Source organism: Anas acuta, chromosome 4 (genome assembly GCF_963932015.1).
Source record: "Anas acuta chromosome 4, bAnaAcu1.1, whole genome shotgun sequence".
Taxonomy (NCBI): Eukaryota; Metazoa; Chordata; class Aves; order Anseriformes; family Anatidae; genus Anas; species Anas acuta.
In genome coordinates, this window is record NC_088982.1 from 35855923 (window position 1) to 35872124 (window position 16202).

Consider the following 16202-nt stretch of genomic DNA (forward strand, 5'->3'; position numbering starts at 1 on the left):
CACCCACTTACATTGAAGAATGGAGTTAAATAAGTACAAAACAAAAGTTATGTTTGCCCAGACATGGACTGCTTGACTCTAACCCAGTGTGTTTACATTTAGGTGTGCCTTCCTCATTCTCGTCAATGGAAAACGTGGTGTTGTTCAATAGTCCATCTTTGGGTCCCGACGCCCCTAAGATAGAGGATTTAAAATGGCATTCTGCATTCTTCAGGAAACAAATGGGCACATCTCTAACGCACTCTTTGAAAAAAACACACAAGAGAGACAGAGTAAGAAATAGCTCTGGGAACAACAGCAAGTCCATGCTGAGGCAGCCCAACCAGAGGGAAGGTGGCGCGGCTCCAGGTAGCTTTTTAAATTTTGACAAGACCTTTGCAGAAACACGGATTGTATCAGCACAGCAGAAAAACGGCATAGTTATGCCAGACCACAGAAAAAGAAGAGACAATCGTCCACAATGCGAGGTAATCAAGGCAGAACTAAAGGAAAAAACTTCCAAACACAACCACAAACCACTGAGACCCACAGAACTCTCTCAGAGGCAATCAGAAAACAAAAGGGCTGTGAACCACTCCAGTGGTAGGTCAGCACCTGGCACACGGAGAGATATAGTGCCTAAATGCAATGGGGGTCTTGTCAAAGTAAACTCTAATCAGACAGTAGTTAAAGTGCCTACGACGCCCACCAGCCCGGTGAAAAACTGGGGTGGATTCCGAATTCCAAAGAAGGGGGAGAGGCAGCAGCAGGGCGAGAGCCCAGAGGAGACATGCCGCCAGAACTCCAGCTACCCCTACCTGGGCATGGGCAGAGTTTCACCGAAGGACAGGGCAAAAAGCAAGCTAAAGCCTGACAGCGAGAATGATGGGTACGTCCCCGATGCAGAAATGAGCGACTCAGAAACTGAAGTGGCTGAAAAAAAATGCAGACAGCAGAGGCTCAGTCCAAACAGCTCTATCAGCAGGAGAACGGACATTATTAGGAGAAGCATCTTGGCATCCTGACGGGGCAGCGCGGCACCATGGTCAGTAGAGTCACTGCCTACAAGCCAACTTCACTTTATTTATTGGTGTGAGAGGGGAGAGTTCTTAGACGTGACTACGGACTGACAGATTGATAACCCATTATTCCCAAGGTGTATAAACATGTTTACATACTCTTAAAGCTGGATTTGTTTGCTCCCCAGCTCATTCTGTGACAAGTTTCTATCTCCTTTATTTGCAACCTTTCCGGGCAAGCAGAGAAATGACATCACTACTAAACCAGGATGATGAACACTAAAGTAACTCACAGAAACATTTAGGGGGGATAGGGTGGGTAGGGGGAAGTAGGCTGCATTCATCCCTTTTAGCAAAACAGCACTGTTACAATTCTCTTACCTTCCCCTGCTTTTCAGAAAAGCACAAGCTCTTAATTTAACTAGTGTGTGTATTGAATCAAAGATGGTTATTTATTTAACCATATTGCACTGCTACACCCCCTTAAAAATGGTCACTTGCCTTGGATTGGTGGTAGGTCTTTGTCCTCCATTTGCAGAATGTTTTTGTTGCACTCAGTTTGAGAACAGGTGGCAGCCAAAAACCCTCCGCAAGCTCCAGTCTAGGTGCAACCGGGTCTGCGAGATAACCAGACGTAACTGGGGTGTTACACTGGAGAAAAAGGAAGGGGCAGGTCAGGGCTGCAGCTGCCATACACTGCAACCGCTTCAAGGTACTCAGGCTGAGTGTGTAGCTTAGTTCTGAGAAAGGGGGCAGGCTTGTGGGTTCCTGGGCCCTCTGGCATAACCCTCAGCATTTAGTCAGTCACCTGCCTCCTGGAATACATTGACAATTTTAGAAAAATTATTCTAAGGCACTAGTCATTAGGATTTCCCAAAGCCCACCACGTATGCACTAATAATGGTATGTACTGGGAAAGCCAAGCTTATGACACTAAAGGGTTACTTTAAAATGGACATAAATATATATTTTTAAATAAAATGGAAAGGCAATAAATTGTGATTAGCTCTTTACAGTCAAATGAAGAAAAAAGTATTCTATTCTGGACTAGATTTGATGGAAGAGGGAACTCATATGCATACTTTTTTTTAAAATAATTGCAAATGGCAATAACTAGTAAGCTATGAGCAATAATATTAGTAGTTCATTATTGTACTTTTTGTACTGAGTGCACATGTAACTGGATTGTTAGAAGCCTGTCAATTTGGAATTCTGCATAGATTTAAGTCAGGTATGTACTGGTTAAAAGGAAGTTTAAGCAGGCAATGTGCTACAGAAATACAGGCATAAAGAACAAAATCCCATTATTTTTCACTCCTAGCCTGCCCTTACCACGTTCACTTACATTTTAATGTTAGACCCTTCGTCTTGAGCAGGGAAAATTCTAAAATACAGTAGAACTCTGCCATAAATGAGTCTTCCAGAGGATTCAATCAAAAAAAGGCTTATTAACACCCCATCTTGCTATGCAAGTTACCGCTTACTTACACATTTTGACAGAATGTGTCCCTGTCATTTGTGTTTTAAAAGTTTTAAGTCTTGACCTTTTGATAGTGTTTGGGGTGACGGTGAGAAAAGGGTATTTTGTTTAACATGGTATATTTCTAAAATACCATTGCTGGATCCATGAAGTTGGATTGACCTCACGACTCACACAGGTTAAAATTAAACAGGGCACAGGTGAACGTGAAATGATGTAGTTGCTCTTGGGATGTGATCAAATGAAAGCACTTACCTGATCAGCAACCGACAGACAAAAGGTAAGTGCAGGTAGTTCTACTCGACATACAGTAACATTTTCAAGGCAGGCATTGCTATTTTCTGTAAGAAGCTCACGACCATGTAAGGAATTGTTTGTCAAGCCATAGATGGAATAATCTAAATTTTGATTCTAAGTAAACATTTAACCTCACACCGATTTGTAAGAGGTATCTTGTTAATTTGCACTATTATGAATGCTAACATTGTGCAGAATTAATGCCTTACCTGTTCTGCTCCCTGATGTTTAGGTTAATAAGCTTTTTAACGTTTCAAGTTATGCTGAACCAAAACCAAAAAAGCTCTTTTCCCCCACCCCAATTACAAAAAGCTGTAAGATGACTGCAGTGTGACCAGATCTGTAGGATAGTTTTGTCTCCCATGCTTAGCACTCAACAAAGAGGTGTCGTAAGCAGCAGTGACAATACAAACCCACGCCCTCTGTTCTATTGGGATAGACCATTTGCTTAATTTCTGTTTCTGAGCATTACCTTTCCTTGTGCAGACTGACCAAGAAATCTTTGATTATGATTGGTGTATTATGTCAAACTGTAGGCTAGTTGAACTTTTTGTAAAGTTGCCTGGAATGCCATTTGTTAGGTTATGAACTCACACGAATCTAAATGAAGGGTTATACGTGTTGTGTACAAATCTTAATTTCAGAAAATTGAAAAATTTGTCATTACATTTGTAAAACCTTGTACAGAAGATTTTTCACTATGTGCCTAGCTTTGGTGTCCATTCAGCTGAAATTAATTAAAAAAGGTGCATGAAGAGAAACAGATAGAAATAAAAAGTATATGTAGAGATGACTATTTTATATTACATGGCCCAATCCTGTATTTATTTTACCCCTTTTTTGAAGTATTTATAAAGACCTAGTTGAAGACAGCTGTATTTTTTGTTAAAATATTCAGTAGAATTGTGCCTTTTTGTCTGTATGTGAATAAATGCTGTAAATTTTTGCAATATGTTTGCAACAGTGGTTTACAATAATGACTTTGGGTTTTCACATATACACTTAACTGCAATGATTTCAACAACTTTCATGGTTACAAGAGGCATTTAATTTGGATCACTACAGGTATCAAAATGCATGCTAAGGTTACAAGAGAAAATATTTTGTTTAGGAATAGTATAGGGCTTCATTACTGACAGCTGTGCCCACCCAGTCAACAGCAAATTGCATACTTACTTTTTCTTGGTATCTTCAAAGACATGTTGCTTACCTCCAAGAATTTCAATTCTTTGATATACAATGTCCTTCCGAAGTCCAAAATCTTCGTTTATGTTCCACTGGAAGGGTAAGTCAGGTTTCTTACCTGTTAACTCTGCAAGATAAGCAGGCTGAATGGACAGACACCCCACCAAGTGCCTGTACTCAGCAATGCAAGATGTTAGTTGCTATAGCACTTCTTATGTAATGGGAAGGACAGCATCACACTAGAGCATCTTTAAAACACTCATGAACTAGTGTTAGGGTGGGAAAGGAAGGCAGGGGAAACCCAGACTCTTCAAAGACGTATAAAAAGAAATACATAAATGTAAAACAGCCAAGACATGTTTGAAAAGACCACTCTTTGACTCCATTAAATCACTAGGAAAGACAAAACTTACCTAAGCTGAAAAATCTCGACTGTTTCAGCTCTGAACAGCCATTGTGGGCGGTGTGCCAGAAGACCCCTGAGGAAGCCAAACTGAATGAAGTGGAGGGGGTGGATGATGAGCTAAACTTAGACCACACACCCCTTCCTATCTGGCCAATTTTTAGTTGCTCAGAGAACCAGGCAGACAGATCAAAGAGAGAATCTGATTCTTTCCAGTTTCATCTGCCATGACTGCTCTGATGCCCCTTCACTTTACTCTCACATGCTTGTGTTGTAATTCACACTCCAGCAAATAACCCTTACACAAGAGCTTCATCAAAAGCTAAAGTGAGTAGTAGCCGCCATTAAAAGCTAATGAAGTCTTGTGCCTCCAGAAACAAAGGAACAAAAATACTGTTGCTTAAAACCACACAATTATCTGCCAATTTCAGCCATGTTTCACCTCACAGAGCATCCTTTAAGGAGTGACTGGGATTCATAGCTCACACAAAATCTTCCAGGTTGTCTGTCAGCATTTCAGATGCACATTACACAAATGAAAGTTAAGGTGCCTGGTACTTACCTCCCTCTATATCATATACGTGGTTGATGAAAATCTCGCTGCAACAACTGTCTGGGGTTTCATGACAATATAATCCATTTGCTTTAAAAATCTTTGAAGTCTTAGCAAAACTACAGATTATGGTGGATGCAGGCCTATATCAGAACTGCAAAAGCATGAGCAAAGAAGTGTGTGCAACTCTAGAAGTAATAACTTCCTCTGAGGTAATCAGAATTTTTCCTTGAGGTTGCTTCCATCTTATAGGCTCTACTTTAACAGACTAGCATGCTTTTCTGGAGATGCCACAAACATACTTCCACATGGCGATCAACCCCCATCTGTCCTCTAAAACACAAAGGCAATGAAGATCCACTATGACAGACACATGGTCTTCGTTATCCCAAAACAATGCGTTTCAGCAAGCACTAGGTAAGCAGGGTAAGCATTATCCATCAACTGAATTAGAAGCCATAAAACAGAACTACACTCTTCACATTTAAAAGGGATGACAAGAAATTAAATTTAGTTCAAAATGACAGCACTTCAAAATTAGTTACATGTATCACGTTTATAATATACGCTGAAAGAAAATAGTTCAGCTAGAATTTGAGGATAATACGTATGAAGTTTCTCATCTATCAAAGAAAAACTTGAACACAAGAGGATTGTCACATACTGGCATCTGTAGAATTCAAACACACTATGTAAAAGTGTGTAAAAGCTGGATGATCACCCTTGTGCAAATTCAAGTACCAGAGAACTAAGGTTCCCAGACATATACAACCCAAGACAGCACGTCAACACAAAAGCAAGGAACAATTGAAAAGTTGTAACTAGGGGAGAGGGAAAAAAAAAAGCACAACTGAAGAAAAATTAAGGTCCTTAAGAACTAGCTGTAAGAATAATCATAAATAAATAACTTTATTTATTAACTGTTTCCCAGGGACATCACAACAAACTGAAGTGAATTCGTAAAAATGGAAGGCAATGGAGGCATTTCCCAGTTACAACACCTACCATAAAAACAGCAACTGTTTGACATTCATGATGTAATTGGTGTCTTACTACACCTTGTAAAAGATTTTCAAAATGTTCCCAAGTTACTGCACTACCAAAAAACTGGTATTAATAGTATGCGAACAAAGCTTCTTAAGAATTTCAGTGTAATAACATCTATTGCCTGTAAACACTTCTGTAGCTGGATATAGCTGGTATTTTTTTTTTTAAGACCAAAACTGACCAATATGCCACAGCACTGTATCAGTGTTTCATCTACTACATTAAAGGACTTTAATTACATCATTTTGCAGTCTTCTCCCTATCTTTACTACTCATGCAGAGACAGAATCTTCATCCACCCTTCCTTCTTACCTGAGTAAAACAGAAAATGTTTATGCAAAGTTTTACAAGCCTTGCTATGCATTTGCTTTTAATGCTCCAATACAAGATTTCTCCAGCAATCTTCTTAACTCCAACATGGTGTGAATGACACAATACATCTTTTTAAATGTTTTCCAGTTCCTTTAGCGAAGCAGCTTTTTTCTTCTGTGAAGTTATGACGCTAAGCTGTAATTAAGAACAAACAGATAGCTTCCTATAATTTTTTTTAAGATCTAAGTAACAGTACAGATTCAATATGGAAAATGTCATGGAAAGGGAACAAGCTTAGTTAAGTTGGTATTTGGGGTAAACAGAAGAATTTATTATGCATTTTGTAGATGATTACTGCTTGTATCTTATTTCAGATCTCAAAGAATTACAGATGATGAAAGATTAGGTAGTACGCTTAAAGATATTTATATAGAATACACACATTTTAAGTCTATGCAAACATTATCTTGCATTTTTAATGCTTTTTCACTGAATTACTATTATCTAATAATAAGCTAAGATTCATAGTCATTGAATAACCATTGATAATTTTAATATATTATTTCTTCATAATCATCTCTCCTATCAAAGTACCACACAAGCTATAGTGCACAATAATGTACCACTGAGAAACAGTCACCTTTGGCTTAGAGGGCAAAAAGCTCCAGCCTACAATCCAGCAGTGAGCCAAAAACCCATCTGACAACCCTACTTGTGTCTTACTTTCATCTCCTTAATACCTTTAAGAAGCCCCCTCCTGCCTTGCCTCCCCCTGCCTGTTCTTCAGAAAGGCCAAGTCAGCACTTTGTGTGAATGCACACAATGACAGTGCAACAGTGACTTGAAATAACGTTGAAAACATCAAAAGAAAGAAAAAGGTGGGAAACTGGAGTATTAGACTTTAACCTACATCAACAAACATTTCTGGTTTGTACTGTGTCTCTGGAAATAGGTTTGTGGCACTCTATATATGGCACAGGCTTTGTTTCTTCAGGGAGAGGGGAACCAACATGGAACCACCCCTTTAAGTACAGTCCTCAATCAACCAACCACCACAGCCAGTCCTTAGTCCTTTATGGTAAGTCCCTTACCTTTATAGTAACCCCTACAACATGTAGGGGTTAGTTACCTTCCAAAGTAGCCTTCTTCCCCCGTAGAAATTCAGTGTACTGACAAAATCTCAACAGAATAAATGTAACACTACATTTAATTTCATTAGCAGTATTTTGCTTGCATACACAAATATACTATGAGGCTGTTCCCTTTGAGTGGGAAAATCAGTGCTGCTATTTCTCATAGATTTCCTTCTTGTGATGCCATCACATTCAGGTCCCAGACCTGCTGGACATCCATCATGATAAGCCCTTTGACTGGTATTATATCCCAATTGTGCCACTGCTAAATATTTTCATGCTGTAGTACTTTACTGACATGCCACCTGATCATCCAGGTTTACATTTCTAATTTTACTGAAAGGCTTAAAACGTGTGAAGAGAATGGTTTATTACCATACAGGAACTGTGGCTGTAATTGCTGCAGGCCCTACTGAAGACACACATATATGCCACATGGATGTCTAGCATTTTTCAAATACTTTCAAAATCTCTCATGGGAAAACTGAAACAACTACATATCAGTTACCTCAGCCTATAGCAGCGAAAGGAGAAATGACGATGCCATCCATACCAGATCCATCTCTCAAAGCACACAAATTGTAAGGAAAGTAATTATCACTACTTTGAAAGAGTTACTGATTTAACATCAGTCAGCATAAACTGTTTTACCAAACTGGTCAGTGAATCACACAGCCAAGTCAATTCCATGATGCTTCACAAACATGAGCAGCTAACTTGCTTCTGCAACAAGCTGATTCCAGTTGTTGGAGCTTCACTGACACTTCAGTCACTACATGAAGTCCTGCCAGCAGTAACCTCTGACAAGCCTGAGGAGGGGCAAGGCAGTTCTAAAGACTATCAGCAAGATCTGAACAACAATACAGCTGATAAACATCTTGTCAAATCTTTGTTATCTTTCTGGGACACTGGTGCAGAACTGTTAGTTACCAATGTTTTCTGGAGCAGCAGGACCTCTTCCTATATGGGTAACTAAGTCCAGGAATGCATTCTCTTGAAAGGTGTATGACCATGTTTTTTTTTTAAGGCAGAGAGCATATCAGAACTATTAGAGCTAAACAGATCCATGTAACAAAGAGGAGGTTAAAAAAAAAATAAAAATTGGTCTTCCAGAGCAAATTTTTACCAACTGGATATAGACCTTGCTGTGGCAGGGAGCATTTCCAGCCAGGAAACATGACTTATGTCATGACAGCAATGCCTGTTTATTCACTGTTGTTGGAAAAAAAAAAAAAAAGAAAAAAAAAAAGCTATTTGTCTTAACTGGACAATTTAGATTAACCAAACATTTCCTCTCTGCAACTCATGCAGGGTCACCCACATTAAAAAGCAAACAGTGTTTCCTAAGTCACTAAATAAAAGTAGGAGGCAAAAGGATCATGTTTTAATAGGCAACCAACTTGAGCAACAGATATGCTTGGCAAACAAGTGAACCCGACAGAGAGCCCTCCATAGGATTTGCTTCCAGACATACAGCTCAAATAGCAGGGGGAAAGAATGCTGAAGGGATGTCCAACAGAGAAAATAAATAAATATAGGTAGCACAAGGTTGAAACAACTATAGCCTAAATTCTCTCAGAAGATAAACAATAACTTTCCACCTTTCCCCCCAATATCCCTTATGTCCAAAAATACTGAAGAGTACCGGTCAAAGTTGGAATTGAGTTGTAAGGGAACTGGAAAAGAAGCCTGCAAAAATTCAGCTCATTAAGTAATTACAATGGTGCACAAAGAGGTCTTAGGAATACGAATAGCTCTAATAGACACAACATGTCTGAAGCTTTCAGACCACTGAAACACGTACTAGGCATATTTACTATAGTAGTGAGCTACATGCACTATCCCTGCCTTCCCCCCTTGCCATGGCCTGGAGAAAAACAAGTTATTTCTTATGCTGTCTGCGTAATTTTCAGTACTTTTGACATCACAGGACTTAATTATATCTATTATATGTAACTTATGACAACTGCAGGGGTGTGTACTTTTCCACAGTCCTTGGGGTTATTGCTACTGGACTAATGAAAATGCAGATGAGCAGACAAGAAATTAACAACCTCTGGAGTTCATACAACATGCCAGGTTCGCAAGGTTGCAGTTTGATGACCAGGTCCACACCATCAGTTCTGTCCTGCACTCACTGCACAAAATTTCCCCATGCTATTCATGCAGCCATGCAATGAATTAGAGCAGGAAGCTGGCCAAAAAAACACACCAAACAAAATACCCACAAAACAGCTGTACTGCTTAACATTTTTATAAATGCTGTTCTCTACCCAGCAACTCAAGACATGCTTTGTTTCAAAGCAGTGCTCTGTTCTCAAGACAGAGACTCGCCAGGAGATAGGTACTTCTGTGTTTCATGAAGCCATCACTTCCAACTGCTGCAGCAGGTTACACCAAGCTAAAAGAACAAGCCTGCTTATGTAAACAAGAGCAGAAATTATTTAAGGAGGTTTTTTTTTTTTTTTTAAACTTGCTGCCATTTCTATATAGCAGAATATGGAAGCAATCTACCTTCATTCACACACTTTGAACCACAAGTGTAAAATTTGTTTCCATAAACAAATCTACATCATCAGTTAAGCATCCTCTCAGAAAGCAGCATTTAATCAAACATGCATCAGTTTTGTGATGACACATTCAAAATACAAGATTGCTGTTCAAATTACATTAGTAATACTGAATACCGAAGATCACCTCTGCCTTGGCAATAACATGAAGTGAGTATTTTTGCAATATTCAATGAGATTTTTGTAGTTAGAGAACTGTTGTAGTTTTGTACCTTTTGTGATGCTGTCGCTGCCCTCTGTTCTGCCTGGCTTAGTCGCTTTTGAAGCCTATTGATGTATTCTCGATATTCTGTCATTAATTTTTCATCCTGTGGAAACGAAGTACCTCGTTAAAATGTAAAGTTCTCTTTACCGGATCCATACCTGTTGCAGTGAAAAGCTTAAAGCAAGAGGAATTTAAGTGGAGCTGTTTACCACATATAATAACACTCAAGACACACTTTTGACACATTACAGACAGTTTCCAGCTCAAATATGACATCCTATCACTTTTCCGATCACAGCAATCTTAAGAGGAAGTTTTATTCATTTCACCATTTGAAGTAAGACACAAAACTGGCATTTCAATCCAGATAATTTAATTTGCACTATCTTACAATATAAATATTTTAGCTATATTCAAAGGGAAAAAATAATATACATATGGTATTAATCTTGCTACAGCTGCCTTCTGTTCCCTTCATCAAATGGTATGTATAAAGCCTTTCTTTACCATTCTTTAACATGTTTCAAAAATCTATTCCCACCTTAACTCCATTTTTCTCCTCCAAATAATACAGCACTACAAAAAACAACACACAAGGATTCATCCTAGCCAGAACTGCATATTATCCTAGATTTATGAAGCAAACTGACAGAGTAGCTGTTTTCTAAAGTGACCGTTAATTATTGAACAATGCAGATTCCAAAACAGCCATGGCCTTAATTTTTAATGAATAATGCTTTTATCTGTATGCATATGTACACATAAAGTGTACATTCTACTATACATATAGTATGCTGAAAAACTGAACTCTCTGCATATGCTACATTATCCATAACACAATGCATCCTCCTTTTTGGAGATACGCAGACATAGGCCTAAGTTTCTTCACAAACATTTCCTGAACTATATAAAATTACCAGATTGGTAACCATGAGAGATGATCTCTCTACCTTTCCTAATAATTTGAGGGTAAAGTTAATCTGTCTCCCTGTCATTTGAACACAACAGTCAGCAGAAACAGTGGTGTTTTCAAGCTATGTCTACTCCTGTCAAAATTAAAAAAAAAAAAAAAAACAACAAAAAAACAGAAACATAACTCATCTAAATGGGTTTCTGTTAAGATCCTAGTGTATCTGCATTCTGTTGTAACTGAAAGGAGTGGTCATATTGGTCAATATCTTACCTCAATTACCTTTTCATTTGCCATTTCCAGCTGAGAAATGAGCTCCTGGGTACGAAGTTTTTGTTGACTCAGCTCACTTCTATTAATCAGAAGAAAGATGCTGATTAACACAAGGTAGTGCATCAGTTATCAGAACATGATCTCAAAGGCTGTTTCTTGCATTGTATGGGCTTGTGGCATATTTTTAATTACAGTGTTGCTCTTAACACATTAATTTCAAAAGCACTACAAACAGAATGTGTATTCACCACTGTAATGGCAGAGGAATTAAATGTGTTAGTTAGAATTAAAAGAACTTTGTCACAAGCATTCAACAATTTACAGGGCTTTCCTGCTGTTTATCTTATTTTACAGGCATATTATCAAATACACTATGAATTTGCCCAGTGCATTTAATTCTTAGATTAAAATTCTAATGAGTGTTTTATAATCAGACTTCAATATGGACATTTTTGAAGATACTTTGAAGTACAAAACTCAAATCTTTCTGTGCTTTGTGTGACAGACAACAACGCAACATTTCATAAGGAATATGTTCCCTTCTTCAAAGTGGTCTTTTTACTATCACACCACATGAGTTTTACTGATCCTAACTTTGTATAGTAGTGAAGATAAAATAATAATTATTAATAATACAATTAATATTAATAATGCAATTAATATTATGCACCCAAACGAGCCATTTTCAGTACACAAGTCCTAATGAACAGCTGTTTTTTGAAAACTGTCTTAAAGTTCATTTTTTATAAGCCATTTTGTTAGCAATACAAAAATTTCACACAATTCACATTTTTTCATACATACCTTTTCAAAATAAACTATTCAAATGCTACAGCTTACAATGTGTGAACTGCTTATGGTCAAGTTTAACTATACTTGTAAAAAAGGCTTTGACAATACAGAACTATCAAATTGTGACAAACCATCTCTATGCTTTGTCATCTTAAGGAAGGTACCTAAAAATTAATTTTTAATACTAAGAATTCTTACTCAGTGAAAACAATCAGTCTCCTCTCTTTGTTCTGTGGTGTGGAATTAGCATTCTTAGCAGCAGAGATCATAAATGGAGTTTGTATGCTCAGGTACAGCTGTATATCAAGAAATTATTTTGTAATTACATCACACTGAACATGTTTTGAAAGCAAACAGTTTAACCTTGTAAGTATAAGGAAATATGACAGCTGTCAGGACAGACAGTTGATTTGTTCTGATTGTTAACCCTCCCCCTAATACATATTATGAGATTTTAATATTAAAATGCAGTGGTAACTCCAACTGCTGAATAATCAAATCATTCTCTATGGCATATTGTCTTTGTTAAGTGAGCAGGAAACAAAAGGTGAGCTTTTAGTATTTTGGCAGACGGGTGATAAATTCACCAGCTGTAGCAAGTACATTCTGCGGAGCTCTCATATGACAAATATAGCATGTGCCAGATGTTTTTTTGGTTGAGTTATACTATAATATGCTTCAGTTAGTCTTACTAATTATGAATTTTGTATACTGCCAGTACCTGCAGCTGTCTCTCATCCTGTTAATTTTTTTCTTTAATGAACATCTTAAAATAAGCAGTTATGGCTGCCAAACATTACAGAAGTGCAGCCAAGAATAATGTTTTGGAAATGGAGGAAACTTCTTCATCTCAAGATGCTGTGCAATTCACTCAGTGTACTGTACAGGATATAGGGAGAAGGAGAAGGTGGCTCTGGCCAACACTTCATACATAGACCAAAAAAAAGAAAAAAGGTTATTCCTCAGAGATAGATTCTTTTCAAATATAGAAAAGATAAATCTGAGAACTCCGATAAAGACACACAGCTACAGATGAGTCAGAAACTCTTAACTATGATACAGAAATGTTTCAAAAACAGAAATTGGAACAAAGACACACGAAATAGCTTCAATAAGGTAAGAAGAAAGTTATGACTTAAGCTAAGCACATTATTTAAATTTAAAAACAATATGGCAAGAATTCCATTTTAAGTAGTGATGATTATAATTCTAGTTAATTTTACAACAAATGTGTGTTTTTTTTTTTTTTTTCCAAAATGATATACCTTACTACTAGACAATAGGGGCAGATAGCTAAGGTTACAAATGTGCTAGTTTTTCATACTAGTATTTTCGTATTAGTATTTAAATTTAACACTTTCCTTTGAAGAGAGTTTAAATTTAACACTTTCCTTTGAAGAGAGTTAAGATTTTTGAATTAACTTAAATGATTTTTTACATGGAAGCCATTTTTGAAGTACTTACTCTATTATTTAAGCCAACGTTTATAAACTATCTTATGGGCTGATTATTCTCTTAGATTCAGTTTATTCTCTTCTAAGAAGAGTTTTATTTTGTAAGAGTTTTCTAAGAAGAGAACAGAACTGTATATATGTTACCACCCCTACTCAGGCTTATTTGTACCTTAACTAAACAATCATGAGTCTAAGAGACCAAAGATTCGCTGCAATTCACTGCAAAGTTGACAGAACTATAAATTTCCTGTAAAGTTTTCAAGTTACAAGATCCATATTCTTACCATCTGCAGTTTTCATGTTACACTGCACTGAAGGTCATTCTATTGATAATGCAATCATTTGACTGAATATGACACTTCAATTTTCTCTGTGAATCTTGTTCTGATCTCTGGTCCAGAACAGAATCATGTTCAACAAGTATGTGCTCCTTGTATTGACCACTGGTGAGGATTCTGCTTAGTGAGTACATGTAGCCACTGCTTATCTGCCAAATTTCAGTTTACCCCAATTCTTTTTTCCTCATTCTTAGTGTTAGAACTTAAAAAGAATGAAAAATACCAATAGGTGAATTAGAAGGGATTAACCATCTATTACAGCTTGTCTTATGACCTCTTTGTTTCCTTGTTTAACCTCATTAGTGTAAATACAGCCCACTCAAGGCCTAGCACTGGACTTTAAACAATGAATGAATAATTTTCCCTCCCACCCCCCTTTAAAATTTGTGTAATGATTTTCATTTGCATTTTCTTTTAGTAACTGCTTACAGATTTGATTACCCTGTTTTTGCTTAAATTCTGTTGTCAGAACTTTCTCTCTTCCACCTTCTCGATCTAGCCTGCATTCTCTTCTTACTGAGGTTTGTTTCCTTCCATTCATAAATTTCATAATATTATCTTGGTATTAGTGGTTTCATTTTCTAACTTTGCTGCCATTTATTCTTCTCAGATTAAATATGAAGAACCATATAGCCTTATTCACAATGCTGTAGGGTAATAAGAACAGTTCTAGCCAGTACCTTTCCCCCCAAAATATGGCCAAACTGACAGTGATCTTGGAGTTGTGATCTACAGATGTAAAACTGTAAGCTCTACATCCTGTGATGAAAAACAAAAAAAGCTGTCTCTGTTTCTTAAAAAATCCTACATACATGGACTCCAGCAGAATGAGGGACAGGGTTAGAAGGGAACTGAAAAATGTCATGGATTCAGGTAAAAGAGTTTAGCAACTGAAAGGAAAAAAAGCAAAAGCAATCACCCACCACCAAAAGAGGAACACCCACCTACTTTGTAAAATCCTTCATCCAGTTTAATTTCTGAGAATTAACTTATTATGAATGGTTTATCGCCTTGGCCAGTTTGGCCAGCTTTCCCAACTACCTCCCCTCTCTACTTCTTGCCCACCTCCAGGATACTCACTGGGGTGGCAGCGTGAGAAACAGAGGCTTTTGCACTGCATAAGCATTGTTCATCAATAGCTGAAGCATCACTGCATTATCAACATGGTTCTGGTCACAAATCTAAAATGCAGCCCCAGTACTCTGAAGGTGAGAGATTTTTATATGTATTTATATATACATAAATATATAAAGACATAGACAATTTTTTTTTTAAACATACATGTATATAGAAAAAAACGAAACAGAACAAAAATTCAACAGCAAAAGCCTTTGGACAACTTATCTTTAAATATGAACACTGTACCACTTTCTTTTTTAAAACTTTTAACAGTAATTACTGGAATGACTATTCTATAACTGTACATAGCTGCCGTCCTTTTCATAATCTCACTGTAGTTTAAGTTCACTTGAGTAAATGTCATTAAAACTCATAGTCCATCTAAAAGTGATGCAATCAAGACTCAGAACAGCTTCATTTCATAGTCTGCAAGACCAGATGCTTTGCAGGAATAAAAAGGGTAAAGACTAGTCACAAGTCATGCTGCCAAGAGTAGTGTTTTTATTTGGAAGTATGACCTATGCTGCAAGAAGCACTGACCTTCCTAGTTACCTTCAAGATTGTCTTTTGGCACAAGTATATCAAAGTAATCCTGGTTCCTTGCCCTTATTATGAGATGAAGGTAAGGTCTATTACCACTAAATCCTTCTGAAAGTGTACAGCATCTTAAGATGCTTAGAAGGAAGACAATTTTGTCTCATATATGAAAAATATATTGTACTTTTCTGAATAAAATGGTGGAATGTAGTCTACAAGTATTCAATTCAATGCCTAGTGTTTCAGCACTGTTTTTATTCCAAATTCAGTTTCACAGGCAACGATTATGTGTTTAACTTACACCGAGACCCAAGTGCCCAAGAAAGCACTGAGTAATTTTCAGCGAAGCTTAAAATTATCGACTTACTTACTAACATTTTTATCTACATTTTTTTCACTGAGTTACTAGATTCTCGTGCTATTTAAAAAATCACTTTGCTCTACTATTGGAGCTTGAAAATTTACTTTTCAATTTAAAAAAATTAAAAGTCAACTAATGTTCTCTAATGTTGCTTTGTTTCTTAAAAACATTTATTTAATGTTTCCTTTATGTATATGTATTATACTTCGCAAATAAAACACAACACACTGAAAAA

At 37.1% G+C, this 16202-nt stretch overlaps 2 protein-coding genes across 21 annotated transcripts in view; one reads left to right on the forward strand and one right to left on the reverse strand.

Moving 5' to 3' along the window:
• The window catches only part of JADE1 (jade family PHD finger 1), a 105348-nt gene extending 101623 nt beyond the window's left edge, over positions 1-3725 (forward strand). For all 12 annotated transcript variants that reach the window (XM_068680708.1, XM_068680716.1, XM_068680710.1 and 9 more), the window contains one exon: positions 103-3725. In XM_068680708.1, coding sequence (XP_068536809.1) covers positions 103-1004 — 902 coding nt within the window. In that variant the 3' untranslated portion in view covers positions 1005-3725. The remainder of the gene's footprint in view (positions 1-102) is intronic.
• The window catches only part of SCLT1 (sodium channel and clathrin linker 1), a 47897-nt gene that overhangs the window by 759 nt on the left and 30936 nt on the right, over positions 1-16202 (reverse strand). For 2 of the 9 annotated variants that reach the window (XM_068680719.1, XM_068680727.1), the window contains exons 19-21: positions 11367-11445; positions 10191-10286; positions 12-6470 (exon numbers count right to left, since the gene is read on the reverse strand). In XM_068680719.1, the coding sequence (XP_068536820.1) occupies positions 6408-6470; positions 10191-10286; positions 11367-11445 (238 nt within the window). In that variant the 3' untranslated portion in view covers positions 12-6407. The remainder of the gene's footprint in view (positions 1-11; positions 6471-10190; positions 10287-11366; positions 11446-16202) is intronic. The other 7 variants (XM_068680722.1, XM_068680724.1, XM_068680723.1 and 4 more) reach the window with 7 other exon arrangements.